A 24,217-nucleotide genomic window follows, 5' to 3' on the forward strand; every position below is an offset into this window, starting at 1 on the left:
CGACAGCCCTAAATGCAGATTAGTGGTGACATGATGATGATGATGATGATGATGATTACTGAGCACTATTGTCTGAGGTTTACCAAACTCCTTACATGAAGCAACCACAAGAAAATAAATTTGCATCTTCATCTATTTACTTGACATCATTTATTGTTTATTTTCCTGCAAACTTTGCACATTCTGTCTTTGTCTTGTTTAAGTTATTAAATAATAATGGGATAATTCTGAGATATGCATAACCATAAAATAAAATCTTTTCTTCTTTTCTCTAGTCTGGAACTGTTCCGCAAGGTGCCTAATCTTCGAGTCCTAGCCTGTGGAGGAGATGGAACTGTAGGCTGGGTACTCTCCATTCTGGACCAAATAAGTATCACACCTGCCCCAGCTGTTGGGGTGTTGCCTTTAGGAACGGGCAATGATCTTGCCAGAGCACTAGGATGGGGAGGGGTGAGTATTATTGTCTTATTAATAGTTGAAGTTGACTGAGGTGAAGTGATTTTCAATAGGATTTAACCTTCTGCAAGAGAAGCAATCAACAGCAAGAACAAATTTATATAATGGTACATAGTGGTTTTACTACCTTAATTTTTCTCTTCATGTGGTGCAGGTGTCCTGTTGTTTCCTTGTTAAAATAACTTGCAAAGAGTTCTTTGTTCACTTGTGTGTAATTCTGTACACTTTGGAAGGAAAACTACCACTTTCTATCATCTAAACAAACTGTTCCCAACTTTTAAATGCCACGCCCCCCTTGAAATACTTCTTTAGTTTTGGCAGACCCCCATAAAATTTAGGCTGTTAAATTTTTGCCTGACACAACTATTATGTTAATGTTTTATAATGTTCCCCTGGAAACAAAACAGCTTTACAATGCCTGATTACAGAAAGTCATCTTAATTTTGAAAGCTTCAGTGCTTCATTTGATAACAACGCACAGCAAATAACACATAGTAGTAGCTTTTTATGTTTTTTCTTGAATACGTTGAATCCTGGTTCTAATTAAATTCCATGATATTTTCAAACAGTTGTGTATGCTCAGGTAAGAAAGCAATCAGAACCTCGCTAGCCCAAACTAATTGGGACCAAAACCAGTTCAGATTAGGGAAAATTCGGATTAGTGAGGTTAATTCACTGTTCAATCTTTACAAACAAAATAGGGCAGAAAATCATAAGTTAAACACAGTACAGTATTGTGTAATCCATATTATTTTATTATGGTTGTCTGATGAGAACTCACGTGCATGCGGGGTAAGGGGTGCTGAGGGTAAGCATGGCTGCTGCGCATGCACCAATCTCTAGTCTCAAAGCCTTATAATAAACATCGGTTCTGTCCGTGGTGATTCTTGTGAACTAAGGGGCTGCTGTGAAGTTTCAAGTGCAATTGCGCTTTAGTTACATATTTACTGTAAGTACTGCAGAATGAACAGTTTAATAAAGAACACGCACCTCTTTCAGTGAGCTCGGACTGCTTATCATGACTAACGTTTGTAACTTAATGTAGTATCTGTCACCCATGCCGTACCTACAAGCTGTGGCAATTTCTTGTGAGACGCAGATAGAATGTATAGTGCAAATAACAGTACGGAAAAATATTAAGTAATACTGGTATTCTACGTTATGCACAAGAAATTCTTATGTGAGGTAGTTTGAATCAATCAGTACTCTTACAACATGACTTACATGGTAGGCAGTGCAGCGGTCAAGGATACTCGACCATCGTTTTGGCTAGTTTTGTATTCAGTTTTGTGCTGAGCTGTGATATGTCATCTGGTGAAGTGCGTATCAGTGTGTCTTAACTTTTAACCTCTGCTGTGCTGTGTTTACCATATTGTGGTGGTTTTTGTTTCTAAAATGTCAGGCAAGAGAAAACATAATTTGGCATCATTGAAAGACAAAATTGAGGTGTTGAAATGCCTTGATAAAGGCAAAAGTGGAACTAAATTAGCACCCAAATTTGGTGTTGGAAAAGCAACCATCAGTGATTGGAAGATAAATTGTGACAAAATTGAGAAGTTTTGTCTAACGTCATCTGAAAAGCATACATCTAAATTGTCCAATTATAAAAACTTAGATGAAACAGTGTTTGTCTGGTTTTCCCAGGAAAGGGAAAGAGGCAGCCCTATACATGGCCCATTAATTCAGAAAAAGACTGGTAGTTGAATAACCTTATGAATTTCACTTTACAAAGGTAAAATTAAGTATATCCTCCTAATTCAATACATCATAATTATAATTCCATCATTAGATAGAGTAATGAAATTCAAACGTGTTTTGGCTCGTTTGAGCCATCTTCAGTGAAAAAAGGGAGGGGTTGAACTAATTTACATAATACAAGCTAAAAATGTGCCAAAAAACATAATGAAGGAAGAAATGAAAAACAAAAGGAAAACAACCTAGTAGGGCAATATTTACATCATGTGGAGCAGAAAACAACTCACTGCATTAAAATTGATTGAAAACAGAGGTTAATACAAAACATAATTGAATCTAAAAACTGTGTTACCTAAGAAGAAAAGAAATGAAAACAAATGATACAGATGAAAACGAACAATAAGTGCACATAGCCAGGTTGCAGACCTCTTAGTTTACAAAATTGGTTTTATAACAATTCAAAACAGGATGAAATCACTGTGTTGAAAACTCAGGTCGAAAGTCTGCCTTTGTAGAAACACCATCACATCGAACGGCTAGGAGGGGAGAGGGAGCGAAAAAGTTTGAGAATCCAAGCCTGAGATAATGTGCAGGTGAATAATAATCTTATGAATGGCAACCATAATTTTACTGCAAGTACCGGTAACAGTAGAAAAGGAGGCATGGTGAAATACATCGGCTTTCATTCACTGGAGAGTCACTGTCATCAGATCATCCAGCCGCATTACCCTATGTTTCAGAATTTGCTGACAATGTTTCAGAAGCAAACTACTTGCCACAAGAAGTATACAGCTGCGATGAGACTGGACTTAATTTTAAGCAATTGCCAACATTGAGCCTTGCTGCAAAGACAGAACTTTATGCAACTGGTTTCAAGATGAGCAAGGGGAGGAGAGAGAGAGAGAGAGAGAGTTGGTGTGCAGCAATGCAGCTGGGAATAGCAAGTTACATGGTTATTGGTAAATCAGAAAATCCCAGAACATACAAGGTGCATTCCATAAATAATGCGACCAAATTCATAAAAAATCATTTATTGAATATATTCATACATATACATACATACATACATACATTATCATTATAGACTGTTATGCCTTTCAGCGTTCAGTCTGCAAGCCTCTGAGAATTTACTAAACGTCGCCACAATCCTCGATTTGCAGCTAGTGTTGTGGTTTCATTTAGTTCTATACCTCTTATCTTTAAATCGTTAGAAACCGAGTCTAACCATCGTCGTCTTGGTCTCCCTCTACTTCTCTTACCCTCCATAACAGAGTCCATTATACTCCTAGGTAACCTATCCTCCTCCATTCGCCTCACATGACCCCACCACCGAAGCCGGTTTATGCGTACAGCTTCATCCATCGAGTTCATTCCTAAATTAGCCTTTATCTCCTCATTCTGAGTACCCTCCTGCCATTGTTCCCACCTGTTTGTACCAACAATCATTCTCGCTACTTTCATGTCTGTTACTTCTAACTTATGAATAAGATATCCTGAGTCCACCCAGCTTTCGCTCCTGTAAAGCAAAGTTGGTCTGAAAACAGACCAATGTAAAGATAGTTTCGTCTGGGAGCTGACTTCCTTCTTACAGAATACTGCTGATCGCAACTGCGAGCTCACTGCATTAGCTTTCCTACACCTTGATTCAATCTCGCTTACTATATTACCATCCTGGGAGAACACACAACCTAAATACTTGAAATTATCGACCTGTTCTAGCTTTGTATCACCAATCTGACATTCAATTCTGTTGAATTTCTTACCTACTGACATCAGTTTAGTCTTCGAGAGGCTAATTTTCATACCATACTCATTGCACCTATTTTCAAGTTCCAGATATTAGATTGCAGGCTTTCGGCACAGTCTGCCATTAAGACCAAGTCGTCAGCATAGGCCAAACTGCTTACTACATTTCCACCTAACTGAATCCCTCCCTGCCATTTTATACCTTTCAGCAGATGATCCATGTAAACTACGAACAGCAAAGGTGAAAGATTACAGCCTTGTCTAACTCCTGTAAGTACCCTGAACCAAGAACTCATTCTACCATCAATTCTCACTGAAGCCCAATTGTCAACATAAATGCCTTTGATTGATTTTAATAATCTACCTTTAATTTCATAGTCCCACAGTATGGCGAACATCTTTTCCCTCGGTACCCTGTCATATGCTTTCTCTAGATCTACGAAACATAAACACAACTGCCTATTCCTCTCGTAGCATTTTTCAATTACCTGGTGCATACTGAAAATCTGATCCTGACAGCCTCTCTGTGGTCTGAAACCACACTGGTTTTCATCCAACTTCCTCTCAATGACTGATCGCATCCTCCCTTCCAAGATGCCAGTGAATACTTTGCCTGGTATACTAATCAATGAGATACCTCGATAGTTGTTGCAATCCTTCCTGTTCCCTTGCTTATAGATAGGTGCAATTACTGCTTTTGTCCAATCTGAAGGTACCTTACCAACACTCCACGCTAATTTTACTACTCTATGAAGCCATTTCATCCCTGCCTTCCCACTATACTTAACCATTTCAGGTCTAATTTCATCTATTCCTGCTGCCTTATGACAATGGAGTTTATTTACTATCCTTTCCACTTCCTCAAGCATAATTTCACCAACATCATTTTCCTCCTCCCCATGAGGTTGGCTGTTTGCAACACCACCAGGATGATTTCCTTTTACATTGAGAAGATGTTCAAAATATTCCCTCCACCTCTCCAGTGATTCCCTGGGATCTATTATGAGTTCACCTGAATTACTCAAAACACTGTTCATTTCCTTTTTCCCTCCCTTCCTAAGATTCTTTATTACTGTCCAGAAAGGTTTCCCTGCTGCTTGTCCTAGCCTTTCCAGGTTATTACCAAAATCTTCCCATGACTTCTTTTTGGATTCAACAACTATTTGTTTCGCTCTGTTTCTTTCATCTACGTACAAATCCCTGTCTGCCTCGGCCCTTGTTTGGAGCCATTTCTGATAAGCCTTCTTTTTACGTTTACAGGCTGCTCTCACTTCATCATTCCACCAAGATGTTCGCCTTTTCCCATCTTTACACACAGTTGTTCCTAGGCATTCCCTTGCTGTTTCTACTACAGCATCCCTGTATGCCACCCATTCACTTTCTATATCCTGAACCTGCTTACTGTCTACTGTTTGAAACTTCTCACTAATCATATCCATGTACTTCTGTCTAATTTCCTCGTCCTGGAGATTTTCTACTCTTATTCGTTTGCAGACAGACTTCACTTTCTATACCCTAGGCCTAGAGATACTTAGTTCACTACAGATCAGATAGTGGTCTGTATCATCGAAAAATCCGCGAAAAACTAGTACATTCCTAACAGATTTCCTGAATTCAAAGTCCGTTAAGATATATTATGGATCTGGTGCCCCTAGCCTCCCACGTGTAGCGGTGAATAGCCTTATGCTTAAAGAATGTATTTGTAACAGCTTACCCCATACTAGCACAGGAGTCCAGCAAATGATTCCCATTCCCATTAGCTTCCATATCTTCCCCACATTTACCAATCACCCTTTCGTTTCCTACAGTTCTATTCCCAACTCTCGCATTGAAATCGCCCATTAGCACTATTCTATCCTTGCTATTCACCCTGACCACGATGTCACTCAATGCTTCATAAAACTTGTCAACTTCATCCTCATCTGCACCCTCACATGGTGAATAAATGGACACAATTCTTGTCCTAATTCCTCCCACTGACAAATCTACCCACATCATTCGCTCATTTACGTGCCTAACAGAAACTATGTTGCGTACAATGGTATTCCTGATAAAGAGCCCTACCCCAGACTCTGCCCTTCCCTTTCTAACACCCGTCAAGTACACTTTATAATCTCCTATCTCTTCCTCCTTATCTCCCCTTACCCAAATATCACTTACTCTTGGCACATCCAGATGCATCTTCTTTGCTGACTCAGCCAGTTCTACCTTCTTTCTTCCATAAGCCCCATTAATATTGATAGCTCCCCATTGAATTCCATTTCGTTCGCCAAGTTGTTTCCAAGGAGTCCCTTGCCTGTCAAATGGGAGTGGGACTCCATTACTCCCATAGGTCCGAGTCTTGTTTAAAGTGTTCTGAGCTCGGTTAATTCATGAAGCAGGATGCTGCCCTACTTGCACATAGTCCAAGTGAGGATCTCTCCTCTAACGGGTTATGGACCACCGGTGAATTGTCTAGTCCTAGCCGCCTGAGCACAAGGAGGGCCACGACTCAGAATATGTCCGAGATGCCCACTCCCATTCCATAGCAACTGGTATCCCGACTCTCAGGACCACTTACTGGGCCACTCAGCCGTTGCCCATGGTTCATGAACTAGGACGTGACTACAGTAACCCACAAACATGAACCATATATTCGTACAAATAATCAAAAATCTTCAAAATAACACCCTCTTGCGTCGATACACTTCTGGAGGCAGTGTTTCCATGCCTGGAAGGCATCCTGGAAGGCCTTTTCCGGAATGTCCTTTAGAGCCGATGTAACATGCGCCTGGATTCTTTCAATTGTGTCCCAATGTTTTCCTTTTGATGACTCCTTTTAACCGAGGAAACAAAAAGTCAGCAGGAGCCAGGTCAGGACTGTAGGAAGGCTGGGGAACCACTGGGGTGTTGGTCCTGGCCAGGAAATCGTTGATAATGAAGGCGCTGTGACTCGGCGTATTGTCGTGATGAACTTTCCACGTGTCCTTGATGTCTCTTCGGCAGCGCGAGACCCTCCTTTTCAGTCTTTTGAGCACTTCCAAGTAGAAAGCCGAGTTCACTGTAGTCCCGGTAGGTAGAATTCGTAGTGGACAATGCCTCTGACGTCAAAGAAGAAAATGAGCATGGTTTTGATCCTGGACTTGCTCATGGGACGGGGCAACGATGGGGTGTGCCACTCTGAACTCTGCCTTTTTGTCTCAGGGTCGTACTCAAAAATCCATGTCTCATCACCAGTGATAACTGAGTTAAAAAAATCAGAATTATTTTCACACATTTCCAACATTTCTTGGCACCGAAGCACTCGCATGTCCTTTTGTTCGTCGGTCAACACTTTTGGGACCAATTTGGCACACACCTTTCTCATGTTCAAATCTTCGGTCACAATGCGGAAAACGGTTGTTTTTGCCATGTTTAGAGTTTGTTCTATCAATTGAAGGCTCAGGCGTCTGTCAGAGTTCAAACAATCGCGCACACGCGTCACATTTTTGTCGACTCGTGAGGTTGATGGTCGTCCACTGCGAGGTTCGTCGGTGATCTCTTCTCGGCCCTCCATGAACGACTTGTGTCATCGTAAAACTTGTGATTTGGACAAGCAATCAGTCCCAAAGGCCTGCTGAAGTAATGGAAACGTTTCGGTGGCGGACTTCCCAAGTTTAACGCAAAATTTGATAGCGTACCGTTGCTCTACAGAACGATCCATTGTGCCATGTTACATGAACTAAAAACGGGCTTGACAGAAACGCACGTCCTGACTCTCCGGCAGCTCGCTGCCGAATGAGACAAAGAGCGTTTGAAGCTAACACCCCCCTCCACCTAGCTCAGCAGGTTAGAACACGCTGCAGTGTACAGTTGCGTCAGAAAAAAATTGGTCGCATTACTTCTGGAACGCACGTTGTACTAGGATTAACTCCAGAAAACTCTTCTTAGTTACACATACATTCAATATTAAAATGTTATGGAGCGAGCTCGATAGCTGCAGTCGCTTAAGTGCGGCCAGTGTCCAGTATTTGGGGGATAGTAGGTTCGAACCCCAATGTCGGCAGCCCTGAAGATGGTTTTGTGTGGTTTCCCATTTTCACACCAGGCAAATGCTGGGGCTGTACCTTAATTAAGGCCACGGCCGCTTCCTTCCCACTCCTAGCCCTTCCCTGTCCCATCGTCGCCATAAGACCTATCTGTGTCGGTGGGACGTAAAGCAAATAGCAAAAAAAAAATGTTATGGTATACTTTTGTCAGATTTAGGCAACCTATCATTGTAGGATGTACAAATAAATAAAAATTAAAAAACCAACATAAATCTCTGTTTACTTCCTGTGATCTACACGCATCAAAGAAAAGCATGGATGACCAGTGAATTATTCAAGGACTGGGTTCATAATCAGTTCGTCCCTGCAGTAACAAAGTTCAATAAAGAAAATGGTTTTCTGCCAAGGTCATTACCTAAATCCTTAGAAATGTCAATACGAAAGATGTGATCTACTGGGTGACTGAAGCATGGGGAAATGTTAAACAACAATTAATCAGAAAATAATGGATAAAATTATAGGCCACCTTAATATACACTGAGAGCACTGAACATGTTAACAAGTGTGCAGATGTTCTACATCTTACAGAAGAAATTCCTGGCTGTGAAGAGACAAAAGAAATGGACTCGGACGAGTTGTTATATATCAATACAGAAGACCGTCAAGTTATGACAGATGAAGAAATTATTTCTCTAGTTACACATGAATATGATTAAGAATCAGATGCAGCTGATGAAGCAGATGACTCAACTGAGCTGTCTTCCCATTCTGAAGCGACAAAGGCATCCAGCAGTACGTAGAGCAGAATGCTAACACTACAGCTGTTGATGCATCTTTGAGGCAATGGAGGAACATTGCATCATCTGCTATGTTTGATTCTTTACACCATTGCAGAATGGCTGATTTTGTGCAAAATAACAACCAGTGAAATGTATTACAGGACAATATTATGTTCCTGTAAAGTGGTCATCTAAAATCATGCTTCATTGTTCACTTATCTGTAAAGTATGCTACCTATATTTTAAAACTGTATTCTGAGTTTGTCAGCACATTTGTGATTCTAAATTTTTGTCGATTTCAGTTTGGATTATCTGGATTTTCAGACTAGTGTGGTTTGGACTAACAAGGTATATATAAGTCTAGATCTGTTTCCTAAACTTATATATCAAATAATTGTGTGTTTTCACCACTGCGTAAGCTCTGCCCTACTCTGTCTCTTTATCAAATCCAATTTTGACCATCTATCCATATTTACACTCACTTGGAAAACCACGACCACCAAAAGGCACAAGAATTTAACCATAGTGAACAACAAACAAATTGTGTCAGTGTTTCCTGGACTTGTAGGTCATGGTCCAGAAGCATGTGATGGTCCTGACGTTTCACCGAAGACTGCGTTCGGCATTGTCAAAGGTTTTGACTGACTTCGATAGCAGTGCAGCTCTCAGAGGAATAAAATGGTGTTGTAATTCCACCTCATTATATAGTGCCGGCCATGGTACGCTGCTCTCCTATTGGTCCACCATGCTTTGGGGGGTGGGGTTCACTGATTGGCTGTTCTTTAGCCAATTGTTGAAGCTTTAAGGAGTCTGATGTACATCAACTTGCCTTAATGGAGACAGGCAGCTGATCACCCATTGCTTTTTCTGTTCTGCCTCGGCCATCGTGTCCTTCAGGATTTAAGGCTTTCAGGACTGGAAACTAGGCTTTGTTTACCCATTCAGATTCCTCATTACGGATGAAGCTGTTGGTTAGCTTCAGGATTTCAATGGCTTCCTTCTGTAGCCAGGCATGATAAGACACAGTAGTTGACAATGCTTTAGTGTCGCTGTACTGTATGTCGTGGCCTGCTAGCAGCGAGTGTTCAATGACTGATGATGTATCTGCTTGTCCCAGCCAGCTATGTCTGTTGTGCTCCTTCAGTTGTGTGGCGATACTGTGTTTTGTAGTGCATATGTACACCTGGCCACAGTTACACGGGTTCTTGTAGACACCTGCTGTGGAGAGAAGATGGCGCTTGTCTTTGGCAGACCTAAGTAGTTCCTGGATTTACCTCGTTGGCCTATATATGGTTTTTACCCCATGGAACCCTAGTAGCCTCCCTATTCTATGAGTTGTTTTCCCAATATATGGCAGAAAGGTTTTAGCTGCCGGCCACTCCTTTTCGTTCTCCCTGGTTGTTGGACGTCTGGGATTGAGTGCTTGCTGGATATCTTTATGACTACATCTACTTCTTTGAGAATGTTTCCATTACACTTAACATCCTTAATATTCCTGTTTTCTCTACTGATTTTCATTACCTCACTTTTCGTTAAACTTACTTCCATGCCCGCTTCTTCAATTGCCCTCTGCCCTTATAATGTCGTCCATCACTATATTAAAGAGCACTGATGAGGCCAAATGGCACGTCTGGGCAAAACTCTGCAAGCACACATGGCCTAACAACCCAAAAGTTTGTTCTAGTGCTGTTCCATGAAACAATCACCTCAAGAATAATATTTGAGAACTTGTAAGGTGGTGGTGGTGGTGGTGGTGGTGGTGGTGGTGGTGGTGGTGGTGGTTTTAAGAGGACCTGTGCAAACATTATCTTTGTCATCCTACCATCAATAACTAAGGCACCCTTTTCATTCAGAGTTTAGCAGTACCAGATTCCTGTCTGTACGACAGATTTTAAGCCTCTTAAACTTAGTCATAAGGATTGTCATTCAGGTATTAGTATTTTAAGTGTAATTAATCAATATCTCAGTGAATTCTACATCTCATTTCACAGGGGTACACGGACGAGCCCATCTCAAAGATCTTGGCCAATATTGGTGAGAGTGATATTGTTCAGTTAGACAGATGGGAGCTAAAAGTTGATAAAAACCCTGATGCAGAGGCCAACGAGGAAGGAAAAGAGAATCTGCCTTTAAATGTTGTCAATAACTATTTCTCTCTTGGAGTGGACGCCCACATAGCTCTGGAGTTCCACGAAGCAAGAGGTCTGTAATACATATTACTTATTAGTAATTTCACTCTGAATATTGTATTCTTTTTTAAGTATATTCACTTCTTAATAATATGTACATCAACAGAATAAAGATATTATTTAAATATATGTGCTCAACGGTTGACTTGGTGGTAAAAAAAGGCTGTGATTGTTCATCAACAAAAGTGCTTGATTCCATAAAAAATCCATAATAATAGAATTGTTTCATACTGGTAGTACTTTGGTCCGGACAATTGCGTGTTTGATATTTCTTTTCAAACTGAAAATTGAAAATAATATATTTTCTTTTTTTCCAATCAGTTTTTTTATTATTATTTTTTTTTTTTTTTTTTTTTTTTTTTTTTTTTTTTTTTTTTTTTTTTAAGATCACCTATAATTTAAATCAGCATTTGCTTCTCATTTCCTCATGATGTTGCTCTAAACTATCCCTCATTTTGAGCAACCAATAGTTAGAAAATCATTCTATTCTCTTGTATGTGAAGCTAACCAGGCCTGGATTTATACCATATAGACACCATTGTTGCGACTGTTATGATTTCCCAAAATCCTTAGCATTTCTAAAGTGGAAATTACCTAGTTTCAATGCATTTATGACTAGACTTGATCAACAGAATTTTCTAATGTTGTTATTGTTAGATTTTTAAAATAATCAAATCCTTAACTGAACAATGTTTAATATTATGTCATGCCATTAAGCAGAAGTCAAACATTACTAATACGCCCTTATCATATGGTGTTCTATTGGTATCACAGTATCTCATGGAAGAATATTGGTATCTCCAGCCTTTCAGAGGCTGTCAAGTAGTTGATGACCATGGAGCCCCAGCTGGGTCTGGCATTGTTTCCACTTGCTTGAGCTAGGCTGCTCATTTTCCTCTTTCCTATCTGAGCTATCTTGGTGAATTATTGCACTCTTTTGACCCTGACAGTGTTAGGTTTGCGAGACGTAGGGACTCTTTCATTTTCATGTTGTGGTTGACTATAACCACTGCTAACAACATAAAATTTTGAACTTGAAATTTTTTGCCCACAGACTTCTTACGGGAAACACACTAAATTTATTGCAAACCTTATACTCTCTTAAGATGCAGATTATTTCAGTAACAATTTGTTCCTTTTTTTGCAGAGGCCCATCCTGAAAGATTCAACTCTCGTCTTCGCAATAAAATGTTTTATGGCCAAGCTGGAGGCAAGGACCTTTTAAGACGAAAATGGAAAGGACTTGCAGAATTTGTAACCTTAGAATGTGATGGCAAGGATCTCACACCTAAACTGAAGGACCACAAGGTTCATGCAATAGTCTTTCTTAACATTCCAAGGTAAGTAATTTATTTTGGAATAAAATTTAAGATGTAACATGATGATCTCTTTGAAGGTTAACTTTGAATACAGTAGAGACCCACTTAACTGACCTTTGTCTATCCTGTATGACATTCCATTATATCAGACACAACTTGGAAACCATGGAAAATTTTGTGAAATGAGAAGGAGTCAGAGAAAAATTCTGACAGTAATGAAATTAGCAGTATGTTGCCTTTGCTAAAACAAACCTCTGGATGTGCAGATGTGATGGATGAAGGCCTGAGTGAGTGGTTTGCCCTTAATGACCAGTCTGAAGTGACATTGTCAGCATTGTTAACAGTAGTGAAAAAGTTCACAATATTGTTTTCTCTTCTTTCTCTTTTAACCAACCTTTTGCTAATCTGATGTACCGCCAGTCTGTTAACATTGGATAAATGGGAATTCTCTGTAAGTAGGCTTTAAGATAACTATATCAGATTCAGTTTGTCTATTTGGCTCCTTTTAATATGGGTGGTAACCAAAAATTGATGCCTGCCTGGCCATCAGATAATTTTTTGGGTAATGAGACAAAGTCTCTCATAGTGCATTGGCACTGCTGGTGGCTCCAAATAGCCTACACAGTGGCCTCCATGGTATACACTAGCCTTGCGTCTTGGTGGGGGTGCTATTTACCAACTGATGAACATGACTTAGCACACTGGGGTGAAACACTGGCAACCAGGAATGAGTTAGCTGGAAAATTCATAATGTCCAATAATGGATCATTTATATTGGTATTAAAAGAAATTCAGTTGAAACCATCAAAGCAATTGAGGATCGTAATGGAAACCTGGCCAGGAAAGAAGAAGACATCAGAGAAGTTCTGAGGAATCATTTTGATCACTTATTGAACAGGACAGAAGCAGATCAGAGAACAAAAGTATCTGCTGTTGAAACCTGTACAGAGGAATCTCCCATTACATGGGCAGAAACAGAAGCAGCCCTTAAGAAGATGCCGCAAGGGGAAATCACCAGGAATCAACGAAGTCAGGAAGGATATGATTAAAGCAGCAGGAGTCCAGGGTTTATAGTGGGTACACAGAGTGCTCAAAGCAGTTTGGAAAGATGACAAAATACCTACTGATTGGTGCAAGGGGAGGGAACAGTATGGCTTCAGGCCTAATAGATCCACAATAGACCTAATCTTCAGTGTCTGTATGTTAATGGAAAAATATTGGGGAAAAGGCAAAGATCTGTTTATGGTTTTCCTCGACATTGAGAAGGCATATGACAGCATTGCAAGAGAGAAGATATGGGAATGCCTGAGAAAAAGGAATGTGCCAGAGGGACTGGTGAGGAAAGTTCAGATGCTGTATGAGAACTGCACCAGCTGTGTGCGATTGGGTAACAGACATTCATCCTGGTTCAAGACCGAAAGTGGAGTCCAGCAATGCAGTGCACTATCCCCATTATTGTGTATCACCGTCATGGATGACATAATGAAGAACATCAACAAAACCTCTGGTGAACTAAATGCAATGGCCTTCGCTGATGATGTTATGATCTGGGGAGAAACTGAGGAACAAGTACAGTCGAGACTCAATGAATGGAAGGTTAAGTTTCAGGAGTTCAATCTCAAGATAAGTGAACTCAAAACAGTAGTGATGGCAATAAACAGAGAGGGATGACCAGCAAACATCATGCTAGGAAACCATCCACTAGAAAGTGTGGGAAGCTTTACATACCTTGGCAGTGTAATATCTCGAGATACACTAGCCACAAAGGAGATGGCAAATAGAGTGCAGAATAGCTCTCAGTTTTACCAGCAAGTATAAACACGCCTCTGGGATCCCAAACCAACAAAATCAAAGCTGGTGATGTTCAATCAGTATTTCATACCAATCTTAACCTATGGTATTGAAACCTGCACCCTCACTAAGAAAGACTCATCAAGGTTGCAAGCATCCAAGATGAAGTTCCGTAGGTCCACAATTCAAAAACCAAACTGGGCAAGTTAAGGAATGATGTGGTTAGGAAGGAAGCTGGGATTGTTACATTATGGTTAGATCGGGTCAGCATGTTCAGACTGAGGTGGTTTGGGCATGTAATGAGGATGAAGCCAACAAGGACAGCTTATGTTAACTTGGAGAGACATGTGGCAGGGAAACGGATGGTGGGAAGACCAAAGAACCCACTAGATGGACATCGTAAAGATAGACATTGCAGATCGGGGAAAGACACTGGAGGACATCATTAATAACAGAACATATCTCAATAAGACAGAATGGAAGAAGCTCGCCAACAATACCCAGGAAACTGGAACTGTAAAATGATGATGATGATGATGATGATGATGATGATGATGATGATGATGATGATGATGATGATGATGATGATGATGATGATGATGATGATGATATATGGATATTATCAAAATATTGTTAACTATACACATGCAAATGAAGAGTAGTCTTTAAGATGTTGCTATGAGAGTAAAAATATAACAACTTAACAATTCTGCACTTGGAGTATTTGTTGCAACAGAAGTGTCTTTACTTCACACATGTGGCACACATGAAAAACAGCTGCTGACACTGACATTGTTGGTACTCTGTGCTACAACTTACAATTATTGTAGACCATTTCATCTAGAACTCTAAACAGTTATCAGCTATGGACTGTTGTTATGGTACCACACCAACATTTCCTATTGTTGAAAAGTACATAAATCATCGGATTCACACCACCTGATCAGAATCACTTCATTTTACAATACTCTATTAGGTTTGTCCTTGAATGTTTGAGCTATTTTTTCACTGCCTAAATATTGTATTATGAAATAGTTGTTAGTTTGTGAGAGATGTCTACATATAGATGAAATCTGCTTATGGAAGTTTCATTGTGGCCTACAGCTAGCTGACTCCTATTCTCTGCCTCAAGTACAGTATATTTCTCTCCTCTGTTATTAAGTGTGTTGAAATTTTAAACCTCTTGTCTTACAGCGATAATTTGTTATCTTTATAGTTATGGTGGCGGGACCCATCCTTGGAACAGAGCAGGGGGTACAATTGAGCCAGCAACAGACGATGGCCTTATTGAAGTTGTTGGACTTACTACATACCAGCTTGTGAGTAGTCAGAACCTCAAAAATAATAAAAACATTATATAAGAGGAACTTCTGAATCTTGTATGTTTTCTTAGCATTAATATCTTTAAAACAGCGTGGTTAAGAAATTGACCAATAATGTTATTCAGAGAGAATGAGGGTGGTTTTTCTTTAAATCTCAGTACTTGTGAAAGCCCTAATTGCAGTGTTTTCTTTATCTCTCTCAAAAGAACTTCAACATGAATAATGGCATTTAATGAAATTCTAAAGGATTATTATTATTATTATTATTATTATTATTATTATTATTATTATTATTATTATTATTATTATTATTATTATTATTATTATTATTATTATTATTATTATTATTATTATTATTATTATTATTATTATTATTATTATTATTATTATTATTATTATTATTATTATTATTATTATTATTATTATTATTATTCGTTTGTCCCTCCTGGTGGTAGGGTCTGCTACATGGACTTGTCTCCATTTAGTTCTGTCCTAGGTCATGTCAGAGTGGAGACTGACTCTCATCAGGTCTTTGTGAAGAGTGTTGGCCCATCGCTGTTTTGGTCATGCTTCTGGTCTTCTACCAGCAACTTCTAAAATGTAACCCTTCTTCTCAGTAGTATCAGCCCAGTCCTTAGTACACATCCAAACCATTGTAGATGACTCCCATGCACTTTGTCTTGCATCAGTGACATGCCAAATCTCTCCCTAATGGTTTCAATGGAGTGCAATCCAGTTTAGTGGCGCCATCTTCATCTCCATGATGCCCAGTCAGTGTTCTATCTCGGTTGTAGTTAGCCAACATTTGCAACCATACAGTGCAACAGTTTGGATGACTGTATGATACATATTTTTATTTGAGATTATCTTTCATCTTCCAGTCACAAGTGATGCCAGTCATTATCATCATCACCTTACTCGTTCTGAGAATATGTGCATAGAATTTCAGTCGCCTTTTCCTGAAGGTGTGTGAGATTTTTTCAGCAAGACAGTATGTTTCCTGAGATTTCCTCTTCATCCAGATTTCATATCTACAAACTGGGCCGAAGATTTCCTGTAGAATTTTCCTTTCTTGCTTTTCCATGTCTTTGATTAATGATCTGCCACCCATGATTAAGGTTTCTGATGCGTGTAATGCTTCAGGTTTTATTGCTGTATTATAATGCCTTTTGCTTTCCTAAATATTTATTTTTTATTATATAAATTCCAGGTGATTCAGTGGGCTTTTTGTAATTTAGAGATTTTCTTTTCATTTCCCTCGCGATTTAACCCAGATGCTTGAATGACTTCTCATAGGTATTTAAATTTTTTTTGTTAAGAAATTTTGCCAAATTTAGCTATCAATGGTTGTCCATCTCAATATCACGGGGCCCCTACCATGTACCGAGTTTTCTTGTACGAGATTTTTTTTTTTTTTTTTTTTGCTAGGGGCTTTACGTCGCACCGACACAGATAGGTCTTATGGTGACGATGGGATAGGAAAGGCCTAGAAGTTGGAAGGAAGCGGCCGTGGCCTTAATTAAGGTACAGCCCCAGCATTTGCCTGGTGTGAAAATGGGAAACCACGGAAAACCATTTTCAGGGCTGCCAATAGTGGGATTCGAACCTGCTATCTCCCGGATGCAAGCTCACAGCCGCACACCTCTACGCGCACGGCCAACTCGCCCGGTGTGTACGAGATTTGAAATCGTCATTATTATTATTATTATTATTATTATTATTATTATTATTATTATTATTATTATTATTATTTTGTTTTGGCCAACTAAGGACCACATCATTTCAACTGTTTCCCTTGAGCTTTAATGTTGGTCCAGTATTCCTTAATTCGTATACGGTGTTGCTCTTTTTGCTCTTCCGTCCTGCAGTTTTCATCTTCGGCTTTGGTTGGAAACTCTGATATTCTTGGAGTTTTTTCTTAAGTGGGATACACTCCTGGATATCTTCAAATGAGATCCCAGTCTCCTGCAGATCCTTCTGTACCTCACTGAACCATGCCCCCTTGCCTTTTTCTCTTGGAGGAAAGTGAAAATGTGGTTGGTTAACCGTGTTGACTTCATTCGGACCATGTGTCCATAAAAAGTAATCCTCCTTTTCCGCATCATGTCAGTTATTTTCTCCACATGCAAGTACAATTCCTGGTTGTGCCATCTCCTAAACTCGCCGTTGTCTTTGACTGGACCTAATATTTTCCTCAAAATCTTTCTTTCCTTGGCCTCCAATTTCTCCATCATGCCTTTTTTGTTCATGGCGAGACATTCCGCTGCATATAGAGCCTCTGGACGGATGACAGTGCATTAGTGTTTGATTGTTGTTGTTATTATATATATATATAATTCTCTGCGGCCATCAAGGACCACGTTAAGTCTTGTTGCATTTGACACTGAACTTGGCCTTCTTTAGAGCCCAAATTTCCCTCATTCTTTGTGAGTGGGCCTGCTTACGCTCCTCTGTCCAAGGGGCACCGTGTCTTCTCTTCGGTTGCTCGTCTCGGTTTAGCCCGTTCGTCAATATTTTCTTGCGGAAGAGATCTCTGTTAAGGGCGTCTTCAGCTGAGATATGTAGCATTTGCAGGTCTTCTTTGGTATTTCTAAACCAGGGAATTGTGGTTTTGAGGTTTGAATAAAAAAAGTGAAAGATTTCTTTAGTTAACTTTCTTCCGTCCATTCTTTTCAGATGACCATAAAATCGTGCCCGTCTTTTTCTGATTGTGTCGGTAATTTTCTCTATTTTGCTGTAGACTTCCTTGTTGGATCTCTTTTGATGGATTCCATTTCTGTACTTTGATCCCAAGATTCCTCTCACAATTTTGCGTTCTCTTTTCTCCAGTTCTTCAAGGAGTCCTTTGTTGGCATTTAGAGACAGGGTTTCGGCTGCATATAGAACTACTGGCTTCAGAACTGTTTCATAGTGACGTATCTTGGTGTTTTGGGAAAGGCATTTTTTGTTGTAGATTGTGCGGGATGTTTGGTAGGCTATTTCGAGTTTGCGTACTCGCTCCTGAAGTGCTTCTTTGTCCAGTCCATTTTTCATGATGATCTCACCCAGGTATTTGAATTTGTCTACTCGGGTGATGTCCCCGTATTTTGTATGGAGTTTTGGTGGAGCCTCTTTGATGTTAGTCATTACTTCTGTTTTCTCAAACGATATCTGCAAACCACTTTGTTCGGCAATTTCCTTTAAAATTTCAACTTGAGCTCTAGCGGTTTCTATGTCGTTTGAGAGAACAGCAATATCATCGGCAAATGCTAAGCAGTCTGTTGCGATCCCCTTGGATTTGGTTCCTATTCTCAATGGACTGTAGTTGGTTTCCTGTAATCTCACCCGCCAGGTTCTGATGATCTTTTCAAGAACACAGTTGAAGAGTATCGGGGATAGCCCATCACCTTGTCGGACTCCTGTTTTGATGTCTGTTGTGATTATTGGGATTTGATTATTTGGACTCGGAAGGCGGCGATGAATACCATACTGTAACCTCTCCAAAGGGTAAGGTTACAATTAATAGGTTTAATGAGGAGAAAATGTTTGCTACCGTAATGCATTCACCAAAAGTACTCTACACTAGGCCTGTCAACATGTACGAAACTAAATTTGCAAGCACGTTAATCACAGAAAATAAACAAACAGTTTAACCAACATGACTGTTAAGAAAGGATAACCGGGAAGCGGCTGGGAACCTATATCCAGGCGGTGGAAGGTATTGGTAATACTTAAGAAGCGAAGTCAATGTAATCCTAAACTTTACTTGACAATTTAGATTCAATTTCATATATAAAGCAATAGCCAATATGCCATTAAAATTTTGACAGCATTATTTTAACAACCATTACAATTTACAGTTTACATGAGGGTAGCATTTAGTTATTAAATTTCTTTTATACCGGAACATCACACATGACGTTCCACTGTCGTGGCGTTACCTTAAAAACCCAAAACAGTTTGAAATAAATAAAAAGAAGGTAACGTTATACTAAAGTGAAGAGATACATCTAAGGAGAAAAATATTTACGTATAATCATGGAGCAGAGCATCTTCAGTGGGTAGCCCCCTCAAAAACACTTCTGAGAAAGGGTACCCGACCTAAAGATGAATATTCCATGATGAAGCGGAATGAATGAGACAGTCCCGAGAAAAAAAATTACTTATAAAGATTACTTCGAAAGGCGTATAACATTTAATTTACAAAACAACAAACGGGAACTATCTCTTAACAAAGTGAGGTGACTTACCGAATCGGCTAAGTCATAATGATAACATTTGGAAGCAGAAGGAAACACGGGTACGCTCCGGCAAGATAAATTAAATGAAACACTACATCTGAAACTGAATACCTGAAAGGTTAAAAAAATAATCAGTGCTTACCGGATGGCGGGGCCAAGAAGACCCGTACCGTGGAAGGTGACCGTTCCCTTCAGTGGTCAAACAGAAAAGACGCCCTCACAAGCAAGGCTCCAGCGACAACGCTTCTCCCCGGAAATTATGAAATCTTACCACGGCCAATGAGCGTACGATGTTTTCCTTCACCTACCAATCACATTTCCTTTTATTTTCTCCAATAGGAGCGCAGAAATTAGTGCTGACCAAGAACATTCGGGAATCCTCTAGAAATTACGAAATTGATGCAACTTTACGAAACCGGAAATCTCCCACGCTGATGTGACGCGTGTGGTACAGAATGCACCAGAATTACCATGACAATCAAATAATTTTAAAATCATATCAACTTCAAATAAATCAAACAATTCCAAACTTCACATACTGAGGAGAAACCAAAACAAACAAATGAATAAATACTTTACATACATAATTCATCGCCGTCTTCCGAGTCCAAATAATCAAATCCCAATAATCACAACAATGTCAAAGGAATGCGAGAGACATCCGTGGAACTTCACCTTGGATTTTGTATCAGTCAGCGTGGCTCTAATTAATACCAGCAGTTTCAAATCAACTCCAAATTCATTTAAATGTTTAGCAGGACTTCCCGGTCAATGGAGTCGTACGCTTTCTTAAAGTCCACAAAGACAGACACATACTGCTTGGACCTTAATGTACAATATCTGATGATCATTTTGAGATTTTGGATCTTTTCAGCTGTTGAGCGACCTTTTCTGAACCCTCCTTGGTATTCACCTATTTGATGTTCGACTTGTGCTTCCAAACGCTCCAGGATGGCAAGTGATAGAATTTTGTAAGTCACGGGTAGCAAAGATATCCCTCTGTAGTTGTTGATGTTCTTCATGCTGCCTTTTTTGTGTAATGGATGGATCAAAGCTATTTTCCAATCTTCGGGTAGGGTCTCCTTGTTCCAAATTTCTTCTATTTGCTTTTGCAAGATATCAAGTGATTCCTCTGGGGCATATTTCCATAGTTCTGCTACTACTGAGTCTTCCCCCGGCGCTTTGTTATTTTTGAGACGGGCAATGTGGCGCTTGATTTCATCTCTGTCGGGTGGTCTGGAATCTGGGTACCTGAGTAAGGGTTCCTTGGTCTCAATGGCACTTTGCGGTTTAGAGCAATTAAGTAAATTCTTGAAGTAATCTGCCAGAATGCTGCAATTTTCTTCATTTGACATTGCCAGTGTGCCGTCCTTTTGCTCAAAGCATAGAGATGGTGGTTTATAGCCAGTGCGTTTGCGTTTGAATGCTCTGTAGTACTCTCTGCTTTCATTCTTCCTAACTTCAATGAGGGATTTTTCGTATTTACGTTTCTCAGTTCTGAACACCCTAGCTGCATGGGCACGTTGGGTTTTGTAGGTTTCCCAATCATTTTCTGATTTCGTAGAGTAGTACTGTTTCCAAGCATTGAGTCTTTCTTGGAGGACTGATTCGCAGCTACCGTTCCACCAGGCATGCTTTTTGCTTCTCTTGATTTCTGCAACGTCTTTGGCGGCCTCAACAAGGAGACGTTTGGCGTTGTTAAAGTCACAGTCATTTGGTCTAGCCTTCTCCTGGAACTCCTCGACCCTGTGCCGAAGTTTATCATTGTCGAAGCGTGTGATCTGTTTGGTTGTCTTCCTTGTGTTTGCGGGAATTGGTTTGAATTTGATAAGAGACATATAATGATCTGAGGCCACATTGATGCCTTTCTTTACCTTGACATTCATAATCTCAGGGCTGTTTCTCCTGGAGATTGCAACATGATCAATTTGGAACTCTCCGAGAGCTTGGACGGGAGAACGCCAAGTCATTTGCTTTCTGGGTAGATGGCGAAAGTGGGTCGACATGACCTGCAGGTTGTGATTTTCGCAAATGGACACCAGTCTTTTGCCGTTGGGATTGGTTCTTTTGTGAGCAGGGTAATTTCCTATAACTTTCTTGTACTTCTGTTCACGACCTAGTTGGGCATTGAAGTCACCCAAAAGAAGCTTGACATGGTGTTTGGGGATTTTGTTTAATTTTTCATCCAGTAGGTCCCAGAAATTATCAACTTCGTCTGGATCAGACTTGTTCTTATCGTTTGTAGGAGCATGTGCGTTAACTATTATTATTATTATTATTATTATTATTATTATTATTATTATTATTATTATTATTATTATTATTATTATATATTATTATTATTATTTTATATTATTATTATTATTATTATTATTATTATTATTATTATTATTATTATTATTTTATATTATTATTATTATTATTTTATATTATTATTATTATTATTATTATTTTATATTATTATTATTATTATTATTATTATTATTATTATTATTATTATTTTATTATTATGCTGTTGTTGTTGTTGGCCACTAAAATTACACCAAGAATGACAAATTTATTTTCACTGTTTATTAATTTATTTTCAGGATTAGTATGCAAAATACTGGTTATACATATAAAATTAAAGATGATCATTTCTATATTTATGTAAAATTTGTGTATTTCATGACTTTAAAAATGTAGGTTTTATCTGGGTAATGTTGACTTTGAGTCATTAAGGTGAAGTAATCACATTTAGTTCAGTTTCCTGAATAGACTAAGGAATTTTCTGGACACCTGCAACTGTCTTCAATTATTCTTCACATTTATTGTGTTAAAATTTACAGACAGTAGCTGAGCACATTATAAAAGTTTGATCATCTTGAATAGTTTACCAAACTGAAATAGTTTGTTGTTGATATAAAAAGGCAGTGAATTTTTATGATCAGTATGGTGACTTGTTCATTCACTGCTCATGGTGAAACTTAAAAGTCTACTTTGTGAAATTGCTTATAGAATATTCTCTTATTCACAGGCACACTACAAACCTCCTAAAGGTATAACTCTCAAACTCTCCTGTGGATGAGGTTTTTCCATTAACAGCTAATATTTTGCATGCAAACTACAGTAGATGTTTTGTGACACTTTCAAAGATATCAACACTATAACGCTTTGCCAACTTCAAAGTAAGATGGGCTCCTAGATTGTGCAATTTATCATATGTATAAATTTTCAGTTAGTTCACAGTTTGTTCATGAGTAATAAGAGTAAATCATGAAACTAACTAATGTGATTGCTTGCTGCTTTTACATAAGCAAACTGACAAAAACTGATGTAATATTAGGCATAAATGGATTATACCACCTCTGTTCCTTTTATTAAAATGGTAAGACCCTCTTTGTTCCATAACATTGCCACCACCACAGTCTGTTTGGAAAACAAGCCGCCTCTTTTCCGTTGCTTCCTGTCATTCCTCCAGCTCTCCTGTCAGTGCTCTTTTCCTCTCTTCTCAACACAGTCCTTCTGTCCCTTCAGCCAACTATCTCTGGGTCATCTCCTTGGCTGGAAACAAAAAGAAAATAATGTGTGTTTGCTCATTTAATATCAACTTAAATTTACTGTTATTTCAAAATTCAGACTTATTATAATGGTAAGCACTTGTGTTTGTGATTGCAGCCTCTATTACAAGCGGGTGGCCATGGGACATGCATCACTCAGTGTAAGTCAGCGCGTATCGTCACCACAAAGACAATCCCTATGCAGGTGGATGGAGAGGCTTGTAAGCTCAATCCATCCATCATCTCCATGACACTCCTCAATAAAGCTCCCATGCTGGCCAAGAGGAAGGGTGGAAAACCAAACATCCAGTAAGTACCGAGGAAAACCTTGAATCATGGTTTTATTGCTGTCAAGATGAGACCTTTCTAAATAGTAATATTCTCTGATGCTCCTTGATGATGATGATGATGATGATGATGATGATGATGATGATGATGATGACAGTATGGCCTTACCAGGCTGCAGACTTTCTAAAGAAGTGACCAGCAGACTTGGCCCTTGTGAGCCAACTCACTTGCATCCTTTCATACGAGGAGTACCCAGATCTCTCGCTTTACCTCTGGGATATTCATGGCTTACAGGGGCAGTAACAAAGTCCTACTGATAATGAAATGTAGTCTTATAAATACCAGGTCCATTCAGAAAGTAAGTTCCGATGGACCGTAAAAGGAAACGAGAACATCAGAAGATATTTTGTTTCTGTAGATTCAGTGGTACATTACATACTTCTCTCCATATGCACCACCCTTGTTTAAGCACTTGTCATAGCATGATGTCAACTTTTGAATATTTGTGTCATATTTTCTGTTATCAAAGACCTGAACCATAATGTAACCACCACCTGAAGTGTGGCTTCACTGTCAAAGTTGCTAGACGTACCTCAGGGCTGTATGGGGCCATGTGTTGTCATACAAAAAGGTTATGCCTACACTCAGCTTTCTGTATATCTTGTTCTGTATCGCCCTCCGCAGCTCCCACTATGTGTCACAGTACCAGCCGGCACTGACGGTCAGCTCTTGCACTACGAACTTGATGAGAACGACACCCTGTTGATCTTCTACAGGATCAGGAGCCACTTGATCAGTGGTGAAATGCTTACTCTTCAGGTCTTTCTGCAGCAGACCAAAGACATGAATGTTGCAAGGGTAGAGAT

At 39.4% G+C, this 24,217-nt stretch overlaps 1 protein-coding gene across 1 annotated transcript in view; it reads left to right on the forward strand.

The window, feature by feature from the left end:
- The window catches only part of rdgA (retinal degeneration A), a 570,411-nt gene that overhangs the window by 442,465 nt on the left and 103,729 nt on the right, over positions 1–24,217 (forward strand). Inside the window, exons 7-11 of the mRNA XM_068226570.1 lie at positions 276–450; positions 10,675–10,885; positions 12,020–12,212; positions 15,199–15,301; positions 23,182–23,372. Coding sequence (XP_068082671.1) covers positions 276–450; positions 10,675–10,885; positions 12,020–12,212; positions 15,199–15,301; positions 23,182–23,372 — 873 coding nt within the window. The remainder of the gene's footprint in view (positions 1–275; positions 451–10,674; positions 10,886–12,019; positions 12,213–15,198; positions 15,302–23,181; positions 23,373–24,217) is intronic.

Source organism: Anabrus simplex, chromosome 3 (assembly GCF_040414725.1).
Source record: "Anabrus simplex isolate iqAnaSimp1 chromosome 3, ASM4041472v1, whole genome shotgun sequence".
NCBI lineage: Eukaryota > Metazoa > Arthropoda > Insecta > Orthoptera > Tettigoniidae > Anabrus > Anabrus simplex.